This window comes from Rhinatrema bivittatum, chromosome 2 (genome assembly GCF_901001135.1).
Source record: "Rhinatrema bivittatum chromosome 2, aRhiBiv1.1, whole genome shotgun sequence".
Classification (NCBI taxonomy): Eukaryota; Metazoa; Chordata; class Amphibia; order Gymnophiona; family Rhinatrematidae; genus Rhinatrema; species Rhinatrema bivittatum.
This window is the reverse complement of record NC_042616.1, coordinates 440,090,521-440,109,487: the sequence shown is the minus strand read 5'-3', so window position 1 is coordinate 440,109,487 and position 18,967 is coordinate 440,090,521. Positions and strand designations below refer to the sequence as shown.

Genomic DNA, 18,967 nt, shown 5'->3' with positions numbered 1-18,967 from the left:
TACGATTCCCTCCCCCTCCCAGCCGAAATCGATCATTAAGACGATCGAGGACACGATTCACATCCCTAGCAATGGGAGGAATTCCAAAATACAAAACCACTCCTATAAGGTAGAAAATCACTGGGAAATAGTGACTGTTGAAGCTCGGTCACATATGATTTTATAAATATCAATCATATCCCCTCTAAATCATCTCTGTACCAGGCTAAAGAGCCTTAATCTGTTTAGCCTTTTTCCATAAGGGTGGTTTTCAATCACCTTTATCATTTTTTGCTGCCATTTTCTGTTCCTTTTCTATGTTCACTATGTCTTTCTTTAAATGGGAATACCAGTCTGCACACAATACTCAAGATGTGATCACATGATGGATCTATACAAGGGTATTGTAATATTCTATTTTTTTTCTCCATTCTTTTTCAAATAATTGCCTTTTTTGAATGTTGCTGAGATGAAGATTTCAAGGCATTGTCCATGAAGAATCTGAGTGCCTATACCTGAGTGGTGATTCCTAACATGGAAAGCAGCATTATGTACTTGTAGTTAGGATTATTTTTCCCTATGTGTATTACTTGCATTGGTCCAAATTAAATTGCATCTGCCATTTAAAAGTCAAGTCTCCTACTCTCACAAGTTCCTTCTGCATTTCTTAACAATCCTCTGCTCTTTTAATGACTCAAAACACTTTTATGTCATCTGCAAATTTGGTCTCCTCACTCAGTGTTCCTTTCTGTGGATCAATTATGAATATGCTAAGTAGCACAGGTCTCAGTACAGACCTCTGGGGTACTCCACTAATGACCCTTCTCCATTCTGAAAACTGTCCATTTAGTCCTACCCTCTGCTTCTTTTCCTTTATCCAGTTATCATTCCTTAATAGCACACTACCTACAATCCCATGACTTCCCAATTTGCTGAAGAGTGATATATTAGGGACTTTGTCAAAGGCCTTCTTAAAATTCAATTACACTTTATCAGCTGGCTCATCTTTGTTCGCATGTTTATTTACACCCTCAAAAATATCTAGTAAATTGGTAAGATAAGACTCAGAATGACTCTCCCCCTTAAAACCATGTCTATTTATAAGGTCAGTAATTTTGTTTCTAAGAATAGTTTTAACCATTTTGCCTGGCACCAAAGTCAGGCTCACTGGTGTTTAGTTTCTCAGATCATCCCATAGTCCTTCTAAAAAAACTGGCATCACATTGGCCACCCTCCAGTCTTATGGTACCATAGCTGTTTTAAATGATAGATTGTAAATCACCAGAAAAGGGTCTGCAATTTCATTTTTTATTCCTTCAGAACTCTGGGGTTTATACCATCTGGTGCCATTGAATCATGTTTTCATCTATCAATCTGAGTTATTATTTTCTCCAGTTTCACAGTGATTCTACCTAGTTGCTCAGAGTCATCACCATCAACAAATATTTCCAGTGTGGCTATGACCCTGACATCCTCCTCAGTAAAGGCAGAAGCAAATAATTCATTTTGTTTTTCTATTTTCCTGTCCTCTTTGAACACCTATTTTACTCCTTGGTCATCGAGCAGCCTAACAGAGTGGACTCCCTCACTGGCTTTTTGCTTTACCTCTATGGCAAGTGCCATTTAAAATTCTCTTTTAGCCTGCTTAATTCCTTTTTTTTACAGCTAACTTGCCACTGCTTATGTTCTTCTCTATTTTTCTTAGTTGGGTCAGCTTTTTCTTAGTTGGGTCTGTTTTCCATTTTTTGAATGATGTCTTTTTGGCTTTAATTGCATTTTTTACCTAACTTTGAACCATGCTAGGAGTCATTTGAATTTCTTTCAACTTCTTTAAATGCCTCAAAAATAGTAATTTTAAACAGAGACCATGCCTCCTACAAATTTTTAATTTTGTTTATTGCACCTTTCAGTTTTTTTCTAACACACTTCCTCATTTTATCATAATCTTTTTTATTGTTAAATGCTACTATAGTAGTTTGTCTTTGTATTCACCCTTCAATCATTGTGTCAAATTTTATTACATTATGATCACTGTTGCCAAGCAGATTCACCATCTTTATCTCTTGCTCCAGGTCTTGCATTTCACATAGAAACAGATCTAATACAGTTCCTCTTCTCGTCAGTTCCATACAAACTGCTGTATGAACCAGTCACTGATGGAATCTAGAAATCTTACCTCCCTTACATGTCCTAATGTGACATTTATCCAATCAATACTTGGGAAATTGAAGCTTCTTCTTATTATTGTGTTGCCCAATTTACTAGTCAATCTAATCTTTGTTAGCATTTATTTAATAGTCTGTTTCCTCATCCTGGTCAGGTGGGTGGTATTATATCCCTATTACTATACTCTTCTCTTTTAACCTTGGCATTTCTATCCATAAAGATACAGAGTGTAGTATTTTTCCTGCAACATTTTTATCCTGTTTGATTCTATTCCATCCTTAACATATAGTGCCACGCCCTCCACCAATTTTATCTTCCCTGTCATGATGATATAATTTGTACCCTGATATCACAGTGTCTCATTGGTTAACTGTTACAAACCATAACACAGACACTGTCAGCATTTGAAAAGACTTAAAACAGATAGAGTCTAACAGACGGACCCTAATCCTTACAAAGATGAAACAATAGGAAGGGAAACAGTAGATGTAAGAAGAAGCACAAGTCATTTTATGCAGAACACATTCCAAATATCCTTTTCTTTCACTTGATTCTCTGCCTCCATGCTGGTGTCCAATTGCTCTCCTCTCTATGCATCACTAATTACAAGAGCATATGGCAGTCTGCATTTTTTTTAACAGAAAAGAAGGAGCTAAATGGCAAATGACACTGTGCATTTGCTAAATAGCATCAAGGTGCTAAATATCCATCAAACACATGAGCTATTACCGCTAAATATGTTGGTTTTCTACAATGATGCCCAGTAAACTTATTTGTGTGCATGCTAACAAATCATACCACCACTTTAGTGATTACATGATCTGTATCATTATCTTTGTGCAAACCATGTCAACTGTGGTTTTGGCATGCATGATAAAAAAAAATCTTTAGCATAAACGTTTGTGAATAAGCCCCTTTATTCCTGATCTATTGCAACACAGCAGAGAACTAGCCTTATTCAATATGGACTTTTATAATTCTGTACCTTCAAAAACAAAATCTTTATTGAATACAACTCACTGGGGTGACTTTTCAAAATATCACATGCATAAAAATTAGCATATTCATGTATAAGTAGCCTCTACACGCATTTTCCATTTTTAGAAAATTAAAAAATGTGTTGGTATTTCTACTTTCACACATACATACACATGCATAAAAAAGGGATACCCTGGGGCAGGGTCAACATTTACTGCGTAAATTGCTATTTTAAAAGATACTTATACATGTAGATTTGCCAACTTACTCACATAATTTTACACTTGCTAATTATCTGGTATAAGTAATAATAAATGTGTTTATTGTGAAGAACTGACTGGGTGGGAGATCTGTGTAGGTGTTCAGGCTGAAGAATCAGGAGGTTCTTAATGACTCGGAGAAGGACTAGGTGACCTGGTAGACTAATTGGTAAAACTGTTTATTTCCTTCATGTGTGCATCACCTATTATTGCAAGTTTTAAGTTATTTTCATGTGTTTTTTTTAAATAGGAATGAAAAGTATGTCTATTCAATGCATGAAATATTTGCTTTTAATGCATTGTATATATTCATGTGCAAGCCTACATGCATGTGTAAGTTGCAATGTAGAGATGTGCATATTTTATAAAAATATGAGTGGATTGTAAAATACTAGCATAGATCTGCTCACAGCCATCTAGGTGCCTATATGTCACCATGCACATTTGTTTGAAATTACCCTCACTGTGTTTTCACTAGGGGTGTGCATTCATTTCCTACGTATTGGTAATCCGCAACATATAGGGCCATATTCGTTGTATTCATGGGGAAGCGAAACATATTGCGATTCCCCATGAATACAATGAACCTTCGCTGAATTATTCGGCCATCTAAAGGAGCGAACTTAAACAAACCTCCACCCTCCTGTCCCCCCACAGGACTTACCAAAACTCCCTGGTGGTCCAGCAGGGGGTCCAGGAGCCATCTCCTGCACTCACGCCCTCGGCTGCTGGTATTCAAAATGACGCCAATAGCCTTTGACCTTACTATGTCACAGGGGCTGCCAGTGCCATTGGTCAGCCCCTGTAACATCGTAGGAGCAATGGATGGCCGGCGCCGAGCAAGGGATGGTTGAGCAATGGATGGCCGGTGCCGAGAAATGGATGGCGCCGGCCATCCATTGCTCCTACCATGTGACAGGGGCCGACCAATGGCATCGGTAGCCCCTGTGACATAGTAAGGTCAAAGACTATTGGTGCCATTTTGAATACCGGCAGCCGAGGGTATGAGTGCAGGAGATGGCTCCTGGACCCCCCGCTGGACCACCAGGGAGTTTTAGTAAGTCTTGGGGGGGTCAGGAGGGTGGGGGGGTTGTAGTTAATTCAATTTTAGCCATGAAACAAATACGAATTAATGCATGAACGTATTGGGGGCCCCCCTTGCCGAATGCAACGTATCTGTCCCCCGACGAATACGAATCCCGAATGCAACATATGGCATCCCTCTGCACATCCCTAGTTTTCACAGCATTTGCAATTGCAATTAGTGAAATAGTGGACAGTTCAGAAGGGGAAACAATTGGCATTTAATGCAGATATCGCTCCTTCATCACCTCACCTGCACCAGGGAAGTGGACTCCTTTAAAAAAGTTACAGTTCAGTACAAAACTGACTTTTTACATTTTCCCTCAAGCTCTACTCTAATTTGGAATTAACTTAGCTAATTATTTTTCTGATAGGAGAATATCAGACGTTGGACAAAGTCAGATAAAATTAATGGATTTTCTTCTGGTTTATTTAAATAAAGGGGTATGTCAGCTGGATCATGGTTGACTCAACCACCATTGTTTTTAGGCAAGACTCAAAAAGAATCTATGCAACATAAGAAGCAAAGGAGATCACAGAATAAACTGATGGCTGATAGTTCATACTCTGAAAAGATTTATAACCACTTAGACAAAATGCTTCTATTGCTATATGATAGCAAAGTGGCTACTTCTGAATTGCAATCAAGATTTTGTATTACACTTTGTAAAACCACAAAACACTTTCTGAAGTTCTCAGTTTAACCTTTGATTTTTAAAAGGAAGCTGCACTTGTTGATGCACTTCCCTAGAGACTTGAATCATAAGGCACTGAAGAAGTTGCAAACATACAACAAATGCCAGAAGAATAAGAATGATGCAAAGAAAAAGAAAATGTTACATTACAAATGGGCATTTTATTTTCTCAAGGAATCCCAGAATCATTCATCGTCATATCTTTATCAAAATGTAATACAGTAGCATCCTATTTATAAACTAGGGTAGAAGGGTCAAATTCTAAAGTCACAAATGTCAAGTGCTCAGGAAATTTCAAATGAATATTAATGCTTTTTATTTTCATATAATTAATTATTTACATATTTGTAAAATAGTATAATCTATGTGTGGCCTTCAAGGGCAACCAATTTTGAGGGGCTAATCAGATTTTTTTTCCTGCACTTCTTAGGCTTTCATCTCAGTCAGCTCCATTTTCTACTAGGTTCTGGCATCAAGAGTCTTCATTTGTAATTATTTAGGATGTTTTCACCTATTTTTACTTTCTCCCTCCAAACTCATCGAAAAATTCATAGGGACAATATTTGCCAGGAGCCATTAACAGTGACTCCCTCCAAACCCTTTTTCATTTGATCTCACCATGATGCATCAATGTTGAGTGATGACTGAGCTTCTCCATCTTCTCCTCCCCAGCCCTGATTAGCCTGGGAATTGATCCTAAGACTTGCACATGGCAATGTACAGCATTTCCAAGTAAGCCAACAGGCCAATCCAAGAACAACAATTTGATAACTCTTATATCAATTTAAACTCATTTTATCTCAAAGAAGAGCACAATTTGAATGCCCTACTATATGCAGAAAGCTTTTTCAATCCATAATCAAAAACCTGATAACATGATTTTTAAAACATAATTTATTGCACATATATAAAATAAGGTATTTTGCATACATTGTATGCTGCAATGGATTGCTACCTGTCTCAGAAGCAGTAACTGTAATGTTATGCCAGGGTGCTTCCTCTCTGTCCAAGATCTTTGCAGTCTTAATGGCTCCAGTAATGACATCAATATTGAAGTATCTTTCTTCTTCTTCCTTGTGGTCAATGGAATATCTATTTGAAGAAGTTGAAGAAGGATGAAACAATTAAAATTGTATGAAGCTATTTCCCTATGGCACAAGCAGCAGAGAACAGAAATATGCAAAAGTACTGTGCTGCAATTTGAGAGGGCATGTAAAAAGGAAATGCAATAGGATATTAAGCATTTTCTGCATTGATTATTTTGTTCAGCCATTTCATTTTTTTTTATTCCGCAACTGTGATTACATTAAGATCAATGAAATAAGTCAAGAGATGTGTTACTATCAGCTCATCATATCTGACATGTTTGAATGTTTGAAAGAATAGAATAAACATCTAATTTGAAAGGAGAAAGCATGAGGAGGAAAAATATGATCATTGCAAAAAATATCTCTATATAAAAGGACAAAGAAAGGAAAACATAACAATTCCCAGTTAATTATAATTGAAGTCAATAATCACCTGAATGCCTAGTTTCTGTACAATGATGCTGAGCAATTTTCCCCAATGAAGGTAAAAATATAATGACAGAAGATTATTTGCTGCATAAAAGGATGGAGAGATCATCAGCTAGTTCATAGGGATGAAAATGACACTGAACTGGATGCAGTATGCAAAAAGACAAACTGGGAAGGACACAGAAGTAGAGATATGCAAATAAATCTGTAATTAAAGCAAATCTTAATGTGGCAGAGTTCTAGTAGCAATATTGGTCCTGAAGAAAACTGGATTCTTAGTTGTTTGTGAGACCTTTTATTGGAGAAAGTTATAAAAACACAAAGGTATTCACTGGTACATGTGCCATTGACATCACATAGATCCCTTCTTGATATCCTGACAGACAAATTAATGGAAAATTACTATAAGGTAAATTATGAAAGATAAATATCCCAGGCTGAAAATTGCCCTTCCCGTAAATATAAAGGGTTGGATTTTAAAAGCGCTACGTGCGTAAATCCACTGGATTTACATGCATAGAGAGCCTTATGCGTGCCGGGCCTATTTTATAAAGGCCCGGCGACACGCGTAAAGCCCCGGGATGCGTTAAATTCCCAGGGCTTGCAAAAAGGGGCGGTCCGAGGGTGGGGCATAGGTGGTATGGGGCAGTCCAGGAGCGGTTTGGGGTGGGGCCAGAGGCTCCGACACAGCAGCCATTTGCTGCTGTGTTGGAGGATTGTGTGCCGGCAGGCTGCCGGCGCGTGCAACCTGCGCCTGCCTCCAGGCATGCGCAAAAGGTTTGATAATTATTTTTTGGGGGGTTAGAGTAGGGCTGGGGGGGAAAAGATTAGGGGAAGGGGTTGGAAGTTTAGATTATTTTATTTATTTATTTAATTTATTTAATAACTTTTATATACCGACGAACGTTGGGAACATCTCGTCGGTTTACATAGAACAGAACTTAGCAACAGGCTTTACAATTATTGCATAATTACATAAGGAACATTAAGAACATACAAATAACAGATTAGATTATACAAGTAGAAATTAGCAAAGTGGGATACGTGAAAGAGGTTATCTAAACTGGGGGGGGGGGGGAGAGATTCTGATATATAGGAGGGTATCCACAATTAAAGGAGGTATATATACACGTGATTGGGAACACATTTTTATATACAATATAATGTCCTGATAAAGTTTTTCTATATACAATATGATTAGAGGGATTAGATTAGATTAGATTAGAGGGATTAGATGAGATTAGATTAGAGGGAAGGGAATGGGGAAGGCAGCGGGCATCAGCGTGCGCAAGATGCACTAGAGTGCACCCCGTTGTGCACGCCGATCCCCGATTTTATAACATGTGCGCGCCTGCACACGCATGTTATAAAATTGGGCATCACAATGTGCGCACCGGGTAGTGCACGCATATGTACGCCCAGGTGTACCTTTGAAAATCAACCCCCCCCCCCCAGTGTGTACTTTATCACACACAATTTGCTCCTGCAAGTACAAAAGTAGCCACAGTGTTCAATGACCCAGATTTTTTTTCTTTTCCTTTTTTTTTTTAGGCAAATGTGGGACAATTTTCCTCTGAAAATTAACTTATAGGTTCAAGAGTACAAAAGTTAGGTTAGGGGGAAAGGAAGATCGATTTTGGCCTGGGAGGGAACAGGGGAAGCCTGCGGGTGTTGGCGCACGCAAGTTATAAAATCGGGGATACATGTGTGCACACCGGGTAGCGTGCGCACATGTACGCCCACGCGCAGGTCTTAAAATCAACCCCAAAATGTATGCATGCTGCCTTTCACAGCATGGGATCTTGCATAGGCCGCAGGTGCGCGTAAGTCCCGGGGCTTTCTAAAAGGGGTGTGTCGGGGGCGTGGCCGGAGTGACACGGCATTTTTGGGGCGGCGACGCGCGTGACGTGGCATTTCGGGGGCGGCGACGCGGGCGTGGTTTCGGACCGGGGGTGTTCCGGGGGCGTGGCCGCGGCCTCCAGACCAGCCCCCGGGACCGGAACACGGAGCGGGGCTGCCGGCCGGCGCTCGCAAAGGTAGGGGGGTTTTAGATAGGGCCGGGGAGGTGGGTTAGGTAGGGGAAGGGAGGGGAAGGTGGGGGGAGGGCGAAGGAAAGTTCCCTCCGAGGCCGCTCCGAAATCGGAGAGGCCTCGGAGGGAACAGGCAGCGCGCGCTGGGCTTGGCGCGCACAGGTTGCACAAATGTGCAGCCCCTTGCGCGCGCTGACCCCGGATTTTATAAGATACGCGCGGGTACGCGCGTATCTTATAAAATCCAGCGTACTTTTGTTCGCGCCTGGTGCGCGAACAAAAGTACGTGATTGCGCACATTTTTAAAATCTACCCCATTGAGGGGTTAAGCGCGGCAGTCTTAGAATGCTTCTAAGTCCCAGGGCTTCAAAAAAGGGGTGATCTGGAGGTGGGGTGGGGGGTAGGGCGGTCTAGGTGTGGGGTGGGGCCAGAGGCCTCTGGCACAGTGGCCATTTGCTGCTGTGACAGAGGATCGCGTGCTATCAGTCTGCCGGCGTGCGCAACTTGCGCCTGCCCAGAGGCTGGCGCAAAAGGTAAGACAGAGGTTGGGGGAGGGTTAGAATAGGGCTAAGGGGTGGAAAGGTTAGGAGAAGGGGTGGGAAGTTTAGATTAGAGGGAAGGGAATGGGGGAAGGCAGCGGGCATCAGCGTGCGAAAGATGCACTAGTGTGTACCCCCTTGTGCATGTCGATCCCCGATTTTATAACATGCGTGCGCGCCTGCGCACGCATGTTATAAAATTGGGCATCAAAATGTGCGCACCGGGTAGTGCACGCATACGTACGCCCAGGTGTACCTTTGAAAATCAACCCCCCCAGTGTGTACTTTATCACTCACACTTTGCTCCTGCAAGTACAAAAGTAGCCACAGTGTTCAATGTCCCAGATTTTTTTTCTTTTCTTTTCTTTTTTTTTTTTTTTTTTTTTAAGGCAAACGTGGGACAATTTTCCTCTGAAAATTAACTTATAGGTCCAAGAGTACAAAGTACCCATGGGACTGAAATTGCTTGTGGCATACCTTTAAAGATATAATTGTAAACATTTATTGGTTGATATTCAAAGGGAGTTTGTCCAAATAATTTAAGTTACATAGACAAATATCAAAATGTGAAATTCCCACCCAGCCAACCAGCTAAATGTTACCCAGGTAGAAAGAGCAGTGGAAGGGAAGGTTCAGGAGTGTCCTTGACTTTTTCCTAAGTTGCACTGACTGGATTGTGATACAGATAGCCAGGTAAATGCAATCATGTGGCTCACTGACCTAAACTTAAATGGGCAACTTTAGCCAGATTTATCAAACTTCCCCAGGTAAGATCCACTGAATATCCTGGTTAAACTTCTTTGGGTAACTTGCTGTATGCTTCTCTCTTCAATATTGCCCTTTTAGAGGATTATGTACTAATGGTTTTTAGCATTAATATCTATATCAAACTTGCATTAATGTATGTATGTGCATGTGTATGTATGTATTTGCAATATAATTAAGTTATAAATACATACACACACACATATATATTTATATATGTGTGTGTGTGTGTATGTATTTATAATATAATTTAAACTGGCTCATCTGCATGAGTGATAGCATTGGGGAACTAACTGCAATGATAAAATACATGTAGATAGCACACAATAATGCTCTTTGTACATGCATTAATGCAGGTTTGATATAGATAAACACACACACTTTAAAATTATCTCATTTGCATTAACACTAGGTGCGCTATGTCACAATAACGAAGTAGACTTGGAGAGATTAAGGAAGCTTCTGACTTGTGCAATAGAAAAATGTGCTTATGAAAGGAATATTCTTCCTTGTTCAGCAGTGGTAATTTTACTGTAATTGTGTGAAAGCAAGGTAAAGAGTGAAATGGGAATAGGACCCTATTTCTTTTATTTTTATTTTTTATTGATACAATTCTAGAAGTCTTCTCAAAACAACTACAGAAGTATCTGATTACTTAGCCAAATACAACAGATTTTTTTTTTAACTGCTTATTCTTTTTCCTGAATTTTAGGGAGTTCAGTCACGTAAGTGTCTTTGAGCACATTCAAATAAAGCAGTGTTGTGTTTGGAATATGAACAGGTAATTTTACCTTTTTGACATACCTTTGTGTTAACATCATGGCAGAAATTTGCTCAGTTGCCTCATCCACCCAATTCCAAATATTATGGCATTAGTGAGAGCAACTGCCTATTAATAAAAGGATAATAATGCTCATACATAGGGGTAGATTTTCTAAATTTGCGCAATTGTGTACTTTTGTTCGCGCACCAGGCGCAAACAAAAGTATGCTGGATTTTATAAGATACGCATGTAGCCGCACGTATCTTATAAAATCCGGGGTCGGCGCGCACAAGGGGGTGCACATTTGTGCAACCTGCGTGCGCCGAGCCCAGCACGCGCTGCCTGTTCCCTCAGAGGCCGCTCCGATTTTGGAGCGGCCTCGGAGGGAACTTTCCTTCGCCCTCCCCCCACCTTCCCCTCCCTTCCCCTCCCTTCCCCTACTAACCCACCCCCCCGGCCCTATCTAAACCCCCCCTTACCTTTGTTGCATGATTTACACCTGCTAAAAGCAGACGTAAATCTGCGCGTGCCAGTGGGCTGCTGGCGCGCCATCACCCGACAATATGGGGCGGATTTTAAATTCCCTGTGCGCGTAAATCCGGCCGGATTTACGCGTGTAGGGCCCTCATGTGCCGGCCTGCCTATTTTGCATAGGCCGCCAGCGTGCGCAGTGCCCTGGGACGCGCGTAAGTCCCGGGGCTTCGTAAAAGGGGCGGGAAGGGGGCGGGAAGGGGGCGTGTCGGGGGCGTTCCCGAAATGAAGTGGCGTTTCGGGGGCATGAGGCGGCATTTCATGGCGGGCCCGGGGGCATGGCTCTGGCCCGGGGGCATGGTCGAGGCCTCCGGACCAGGCCCCGGGCCGGTCGGCCGATGCCAGTACTCAAAATGGTGCCAATAGCCTTTGCCCATACTATGTCACAGGGGCTACCGGTGCCATTGGTCAGTCCCTGTCACATGGTAGGAGCACAAGATGGCACCAATGACCATGTGACGGGGCTGACCAATGGCTCTGGTAGCCCCTGTGACAAAGGCTATCGGCGCCATGATGAATCCGGCATTGGGGGTGTGAGAGTGCAGGGGATGGTTCCCGGATTCCCCGCTGGACCACCAGGGAGTTTTGGTAAGGCTTGGGGGGGTCAGGAGGGTGGGGGGTTGTAGTTAATTTTAATTTTAGCTGGGACACGAATAGAAATCGCCGTATTAACGCATCGGTGCGCCATACAGCCGAATGTAACGTATCTGCTCCCCGACAAATCCGAATCACGAATGCAACGTATAGCGTCCCTCTGCACATCCCTAGTACTTAACCAACAACAATATTTTATCCTAGCTGGCTGGAATTATTGTATATTTGTAACTGATTGTATACCTGTAACTCATATCTTTTTATGGCTCTTATTATACTGTGCATGTGCAATTATACTGTGCTGCACAGTTCAATCCCTAATAGGGATGTGAATCGGGCTTCGGACGATTGAAAATATCATCGATATTTTCAAAATCATCAGAAATCGGGGGCTCCCCCAAAATGATAGGAAAACCCCATGATATTGATTGTGGGGGTTCCCTTATCGTTGTGGGGGTTCCCTTATCGTTTTGGGGGAGGGCGGGAAAAACGGCACACAAAAATAACCCCTAAACCTACCCCGACACTTTAAAACTAACCCCTTAGCTTCCCCCACCCCTGCATTCATTTGAAATGACATAGACAATGTCAACAACATTGTTTATATCATTTTATGTTGTTTTTAAAACTAAATAATGGAAACAAATACATTTTGTGTTATATTTTCTATCTTTTTTTGTGCAAACTGTTTTCAAATAGTGCATGCCAGTTCCTGCCATACTAAGTAGATTATATGATTCAGTGTCAAAAGCTATCAGCAACACCAGATATCCAGCAACAACAGCAACAATCTCGTGCCTGAATTGAACCCTTGGCAAATGGTATCAAAACTTGATATTAATTGTGACTCAATGTTATGGCAGGGATGGAATCTGGCAGGGATGGAATCTGGCGCCATTTTGTACGGAAAAACGATTTGCGAGCAGGAAGTCGTTCCCGGACCCCCGCTGGACTTTTGGCAAGTCTTGTGGGGGTCAGGAGGCCCCCCCCCAAGCTGGCCAAAAGTCCCTGGGGGTCCAGCGGGGGTCCAGGAGCGATCTCCTACGCTCCTGATGTCGGGGGACAAAAAACAAAATGGCGCCGGCGCTACCTTTGACCTGTCATATGACAAGGCAAAGGTAGCGCCGGCGCCATTTCTACAATGCACCGGAGGCCCGAGAGTAAAAGATCACACCGGGACCCTCCCTCTGGACCCCAGGTAATTTAAGGCATTTTGGGGGGGGTTCAGGAGGGTGGGGGATTTATTTTAAAGGGTCGGGGTGGGTTTTAGGGTTGTTTTAGTGTGCCGGTTTTCCCGCCCTCCCCCTTCCCCCGATTTACGATTTTTTGACGATAAATCGGGGGAATTGTTATTGTATCGCGGCTCTAACGATTTTTGATGATTTAAAATATATCGGACGATATTTTAAATCGTCAAAAAACGATTCACATCCCTAATGCATATCTATGTATTCTTGTAATTGAGAAAGTATTATCTTTTCCATGATTTTATAACCCTGACAATGTGGAGACAGGTCTATAATTAGACAGTTCAGAAACATCAAGGTAGGTTTCTTGAGTGTAGTGTACACAACTGCAATTTTCAAAGGATCAGGTATCAAACTTTCAGAGAAGAAGGAGTTGATCATCCTAGTGATAAATTCACTCACGTCAGCACAGAAAACTTTAATTAGAGCAAAGTCTGTCTGAAAAGCAGAAGTATGGGGCTGCAAAGGGGACAGGTCAGATAAAGAAGTAGGAAAAGATGCACCGATCTGTGTGACATTGTTCTGAAAAAAGAAGCAAACATTTTGCAAGAAGTGAAAGAGGTAACTAGGAAGTTGAACGAGTACACAGTTCTAAATAGTTTTCAAGGTTGTGAAGCAGTGGCAGCATTTGGCTATATCAATTGCTGCTCTACATAGACTCAGCTGGACTTGATAAGAAGAAAAAGGAAATAGTTTTATTATGCTGCCAGTGGCGCTCCGTTTTCCAAAACTCCCTTTTCTACATCCACAGTGATGAAGTGAACCATGTATATATTTTATGCATGTGATAACAGTATCTCTTTCAAATGGTTAAGAAAGTTTGTGTGTGCTTGCATCAGAAATACACACATGTACTGAAACATATGCATATAATTTTAGGCCTGAAATGCACAGTGCTTTATAAACTGCCAGACAGAGATATACGACGGTCGGCCCCTGTGACATTGTGAGGGCAAAGGTAGTGCCGGCGCCATTTTGAATACTGGCAATACGGCCGGAGTGCAGGAGGTCTCTCCTGGACCCCCGCTGGACTTTTGGCAAGTCTTGTGGGGGTCAGGAGGCCCCCCCAAGCTGGCCAAATGTCTCTGGGGGTCCAGCGGGGGTTCGGGAGCGATCTCCTGCACGCGGGCCTTATTGCCAATACTCAAAATGGAGCCGGCACTACCTTTGCCCTGTCACATGGTAAGGGCAAAGGGCCATCGGCACCATTTTTTTTAGCGTAGCTGATAACGTGGGAATGGGAGATCGCTTCCCGCGGCCCCCCTGGACCACCAGGTATGTGTAAAAAGTTTGGGGGTGGGGGGTCGGGAGAGTGGGGGAGGCTAAGGGGGTAATTTTAAAGGGTCTGGGTGGGTTTTTTTTTTATCGGCGCGGGCCTCACTAAAAAAAATTAGTGATGTGATTTGGAATCGGAACCGATTCCAATTCACATCTCATAACGATCAGATTCCCCCCCCCCCCCCCAGCCGAACCCGATCGTTAAAACGATCGGGCACACGATTCACATCCCTACTGCACAATATTGCATTGGCCAGGTTGAAAGATATGTGAATGGTCAGTAGCCATGGTTGAAGCCTTGACATTGGCGCTACTGCTCACAAGTATACAACTTGTGCTAATTCAACCAGACTGAATGTTTCATGGAAGTGTATGACTGACTGAGTGCCATAAAAACACTGAAATTTGTTGGATTACATTACGACGTATATCCGTACATGTCTGCTCTCTGTAATTTAGTAGTACCATTACCATACTATTTAATTTTGGAATAATTAATTATTATTAGTTAAATAATGCAGAAATAATATATAAAATAAGAACAAACAAACATTTTCAATAAGAAATATATAATTTATTTTTACAAATTTAACTAACTAAATTAAAATATATATATATTTTTTTATTTTCTAGAAAAAAAAAATTACTGGAGGAGCCCAGGCCAAGGTGAAATATGATGCCTTGACTTCATGATGTTGCAGCAGGGTCAGAGTCATCATCATGTGGAGAGGAGGATGCCAACCCCGGAGGAGCCTGCTCTGGAGCAGAGGGAACTGGCATCTCCTCCTCATGAGGCATCTCGTGAGGAGGAGAAGCCATTTCCCTCTGCTCCTGAGGGGCCTCCTCCAGGGCTGACAACCTCCTCTCCACATTTCTTACACTCTCCTTCACTTCCTTGACCTCCTGCTGCAATATCATGACGTCGGCATCATATTTCGCCTTGAACTGCCATACTTCCTGCAGGATCTCCTCCGGCTTTGAAAACTGTGCACAGCAATTACAGCTAGGAGGAGATCCGGGAGGAAATACGGCAGTACTGGTGCTGGTGCTGGTGCTTGGCTGGGCTGCTGCTGCCAGTTGTTCCTCTTGTCCTGTAAAGAAATGTAAAAAAAAAAAAATTAACATGAGACACAGAACAATACATACATTACTACATACATAGTCATATATGGCAAATAAATAAGCAAATACTGGACACGTGCAAGCAAGTTTATAAAATAATCTACCCCTTAGTTTATTAACCTTGAGGGTTATAGGAAAATGAGTAGTCCATCACAGGGGAGAAGGAGGGATGGGGAGAGCGGAGGGATATCAAATCAATCTACATAGATTAGAGATAGCACATAATTTGAAGGATTGGAAAGAGAAATAATGGAGTCACTCTCAGGTTAGGCAGAATATGATGGTAGGAGGTACACTACAAACAAATCTCTTCTTCTCTTTCTCCTTCCATTCCTTAGTTTACTCTCGTAGTCCCTCAGTGTCATTTATAATATATATAAATAAATAAATACACACATTCCCAGCCACTATAACTGACTGATATAAAAAAAATGATTTTGTTTTTCAGCCTCAGATATACTACTGGCCCAGATATATTATTACCTAGACCACTAGCCATCACTGGTGCCTCCGTCCTCCTCTGGTGGCAGCTCTGCCTCCTGCTAGGCCCAGGAAGCCCCACCTCATTCCTGCCGGGGTGTGGTTCTGTACAAGACAGATCAAAATTCAGAGAACAGTTAAAATTTTAAAAACAAGAATGAGATCAGACACAAGGATTAATTTACTGTTATAATAAACAAACATAATTAAACACATATTCCATTACAATTAATTGAATAATATTTGTGTACTTGTGTAGTATTCTGTAAACAACCTACCAAGCAATGGATGGGTCAAGGTTCTGCAAACCTCCTCGAGCCACCTACCCTCGTGCAGTCGCAAATGGCGACCTGAGAATGAGGAATATACAGGAAAAAGAATAACATTGATTAATTATTACAACATGTCCAAGTTTTGCCTTGACCTACTAGATTATTTTTTATGCAACATAGAAAAGTTAGTAATAACAAAATACTATTTAATGTATATTTCATTGTGGCATTCAAAATCCCAAATACCACCATTTCAAAATGATAAATATAAATATCAATAATATACCACAGATAATTTTCTTTCCTTTGTAGTCTAGTTATTAGTAAGTATTAGTAATAGTACAGTATAGGGAAAGGGTGGTGCACTAGTAGCTAGCTAGCTACTAGTATTTCTGTTCCTTTAAAATATATTTATTTAAAATTATAACTGTTATTAATTATAGTATTAGTTATTACTTTATAATTATATAACTCACTCTATGCTACTAGCTACTGTAGCTAGTACTACTATCATACTCTATTCAGTTTTCAATTACAAAATATACATAATTATAATTAAATAACATGACCAACATTATTATCTCTCACCTTTCTTCTTGAGGTCTTCAACCTCATGAGGGTAGGAGGCCCGCCGGCAAAACTCCTCCTGGAGAGAGGCCCAGCAGCAGTCTCCCTTTCTAGATTAGGCCTGCTGCCTGGGGGGGTGTAGAGGTTCCTCTCATCCAGGAGGATTAGCTGAGCCAGGAGATCCACATCAGCCTGCGTAATGCGAGGCTTCCTGGACCTGTCTTTTTTGGAAGCTGCCACCTTGGAGGAGGATGGTGGGGAGGAGTCGGACTCCCTCTCCCTGTCCTTGCCGGACTCCCTTTCATGTTCCATCCTACCTTGAGAAAATAAAAAAGAAGATGAAAAAAAAGTATGTGCTATAGAACAGCTGTTTGCTCAGAGGCTCACACACTAATGCAGGGAGGGGCCAGTTAGCTCCCCCCCCCCCATCTGTGAAGCCTCACACTATTAATGCAGGGAAGGGGAGCTGTCTCACCCTTCACCATCCTCCCCCCCTCACCCACACAACAATCACTGGCTGGGACATGGGGGAGGGGAAGAATGAGGGGGCCAGGCAGCTCCCCCCCATCTGTGAAGGAAAGCTGTCTGTCCAGAAGCCAGCCTCACACTAGTAATGCAGGGAGGGAGCTGTCTCACCCTTCATCATCCTCCCCCCTTCACCCACACACCATTCACTGGCTGGGGCATGGGGGAGGGGTTGAGTGAGGGGGCCAGGAAGCTCTCCCCCATCTGTGAAGGAAATCTGTCAGTCCTAAGCCAGCCTCACACTAGTAATGCAGGGAGGGAGTTGTCTCACCCTTCACCATCCTCCCCCCCCCCCTCACTGGTGACACTGACAATCTCTGCTGTGTTAAACTTTTTTTTTCACTAAAATAGCATTAAAATAAAATGAAGTACTTTGTGGGTTAAACTTTAATTTCCCCTAATGTAACTTAATTTAATATTATTTTAATTTTATGCTACTTTACTGAAAAAAAGTGCATTAAATATATCTAACTATATAACTAAATTAACTAAGTAACTAGTAAAGTATAACTATATAATACTGTAGAAAAACTAAAACAAAACTTTATATACTTACAGTGGTAGACATAGTACATTCACTACTACAGTACACACTCACAGCACACAGAGTCTGCTTCTCTGCTGGTCCAGCTGCACTTGTGTCAAAGTTGTGTGTGACTGTCTCTCTCTGTAGCTTTGTTAGTGCATGTAGTAGAAGCAAAATGGCCCTGGGGACACCACAGAGCTTGTTCAAGTTAGTGCGCACTAACTAGAGGTAGTGAGCACTACGTATGCCATAGTGTGCACTGACTCACGTTAGTGCGCACTATGCCAGATGAGTTAAAGTAATGATTCTACATTCCCATTGGCTGTCTTCAAGGTGGAGTGAACCAGTGGGAACCCAGAACCATACCTCTAGCTAACGAACTCCTCATAAATTGATACTTTTTAATTTTTAAGTTGCACTTTTTGATAGTGCGCACTAACATCGGGTTAGTGTGCACTAACGCTGAGTTAGTGCGCATTACATCTCGTTAGTGCGCACTAACGCACTTCATCAAAAAAAAACAAAAACACGTGATAACACTAAATTTTTGCACGAAGAAGCTGACCGAAGCTCGACCCGATACCTAAAAACGAAGCACATCTCTAGTACCCAGGCAATTTACATTCAAAATGTCAAATTATTAATCTTCAGTCTTGGTGAGTTGCTGTTTGCTGATGCTTGACTGTCACAGTCTAGAGAATAGTTGGAGCATGCAATTGCCAGAAAGACAATGAAAGGGAGCATCTTGAAAAAAATCTGCTGGCTGCTGGGTATCAAAATACTGGAGGTTATGAGAAGGGTGCTCCTCTACACCAGAAAATGTGCTTGTGAGAGAGATTATTACACTGAAATTTAATCACTGAACGAAGAAATTATCTGGGACATGCGTTCTTATAGTGAACCTTTGTGGCAGGATGCTAGAAATCTGGAAGCCAAGACAGTGAAAAAGAGAAAAAAAAAGGAAAAACCTGTTTGTGGCTATGAAAAGCCTGTGCTAACCAACTGAAAACCAGCATAGTCAAGCTTCAGTACAATTAGGATATGTGCCTG

At 41.9% G+C, this 18,967-nt stretch overlaps 1 protein-coding gene across 3 annotated transcripts in view; it reads right to left on the bottom strand.

Annotated features, from left to right (window-relative positions):
* Window positions 1–18,967, bottom strand: part of CDH18 (cadherin 18) — a 1,107,921-nt gene that overhangs the window by 149,306 nt on the left and 939,648 nt on the right. For all 3 annotated transcript variants that reach the window (XM_029590319.1, XM_029590320.1, XM_029590321.1), the window contains one exon: window positions 6,117–6,253. In XM_029590319.1, the coding sequence (XP_029446179.1) occupies window positions 6,117–6,253 (137 nt within the window). The remainder of the gene's footprint in view (window positions 1–6,116; window positions 6,254–18,967) is intronic.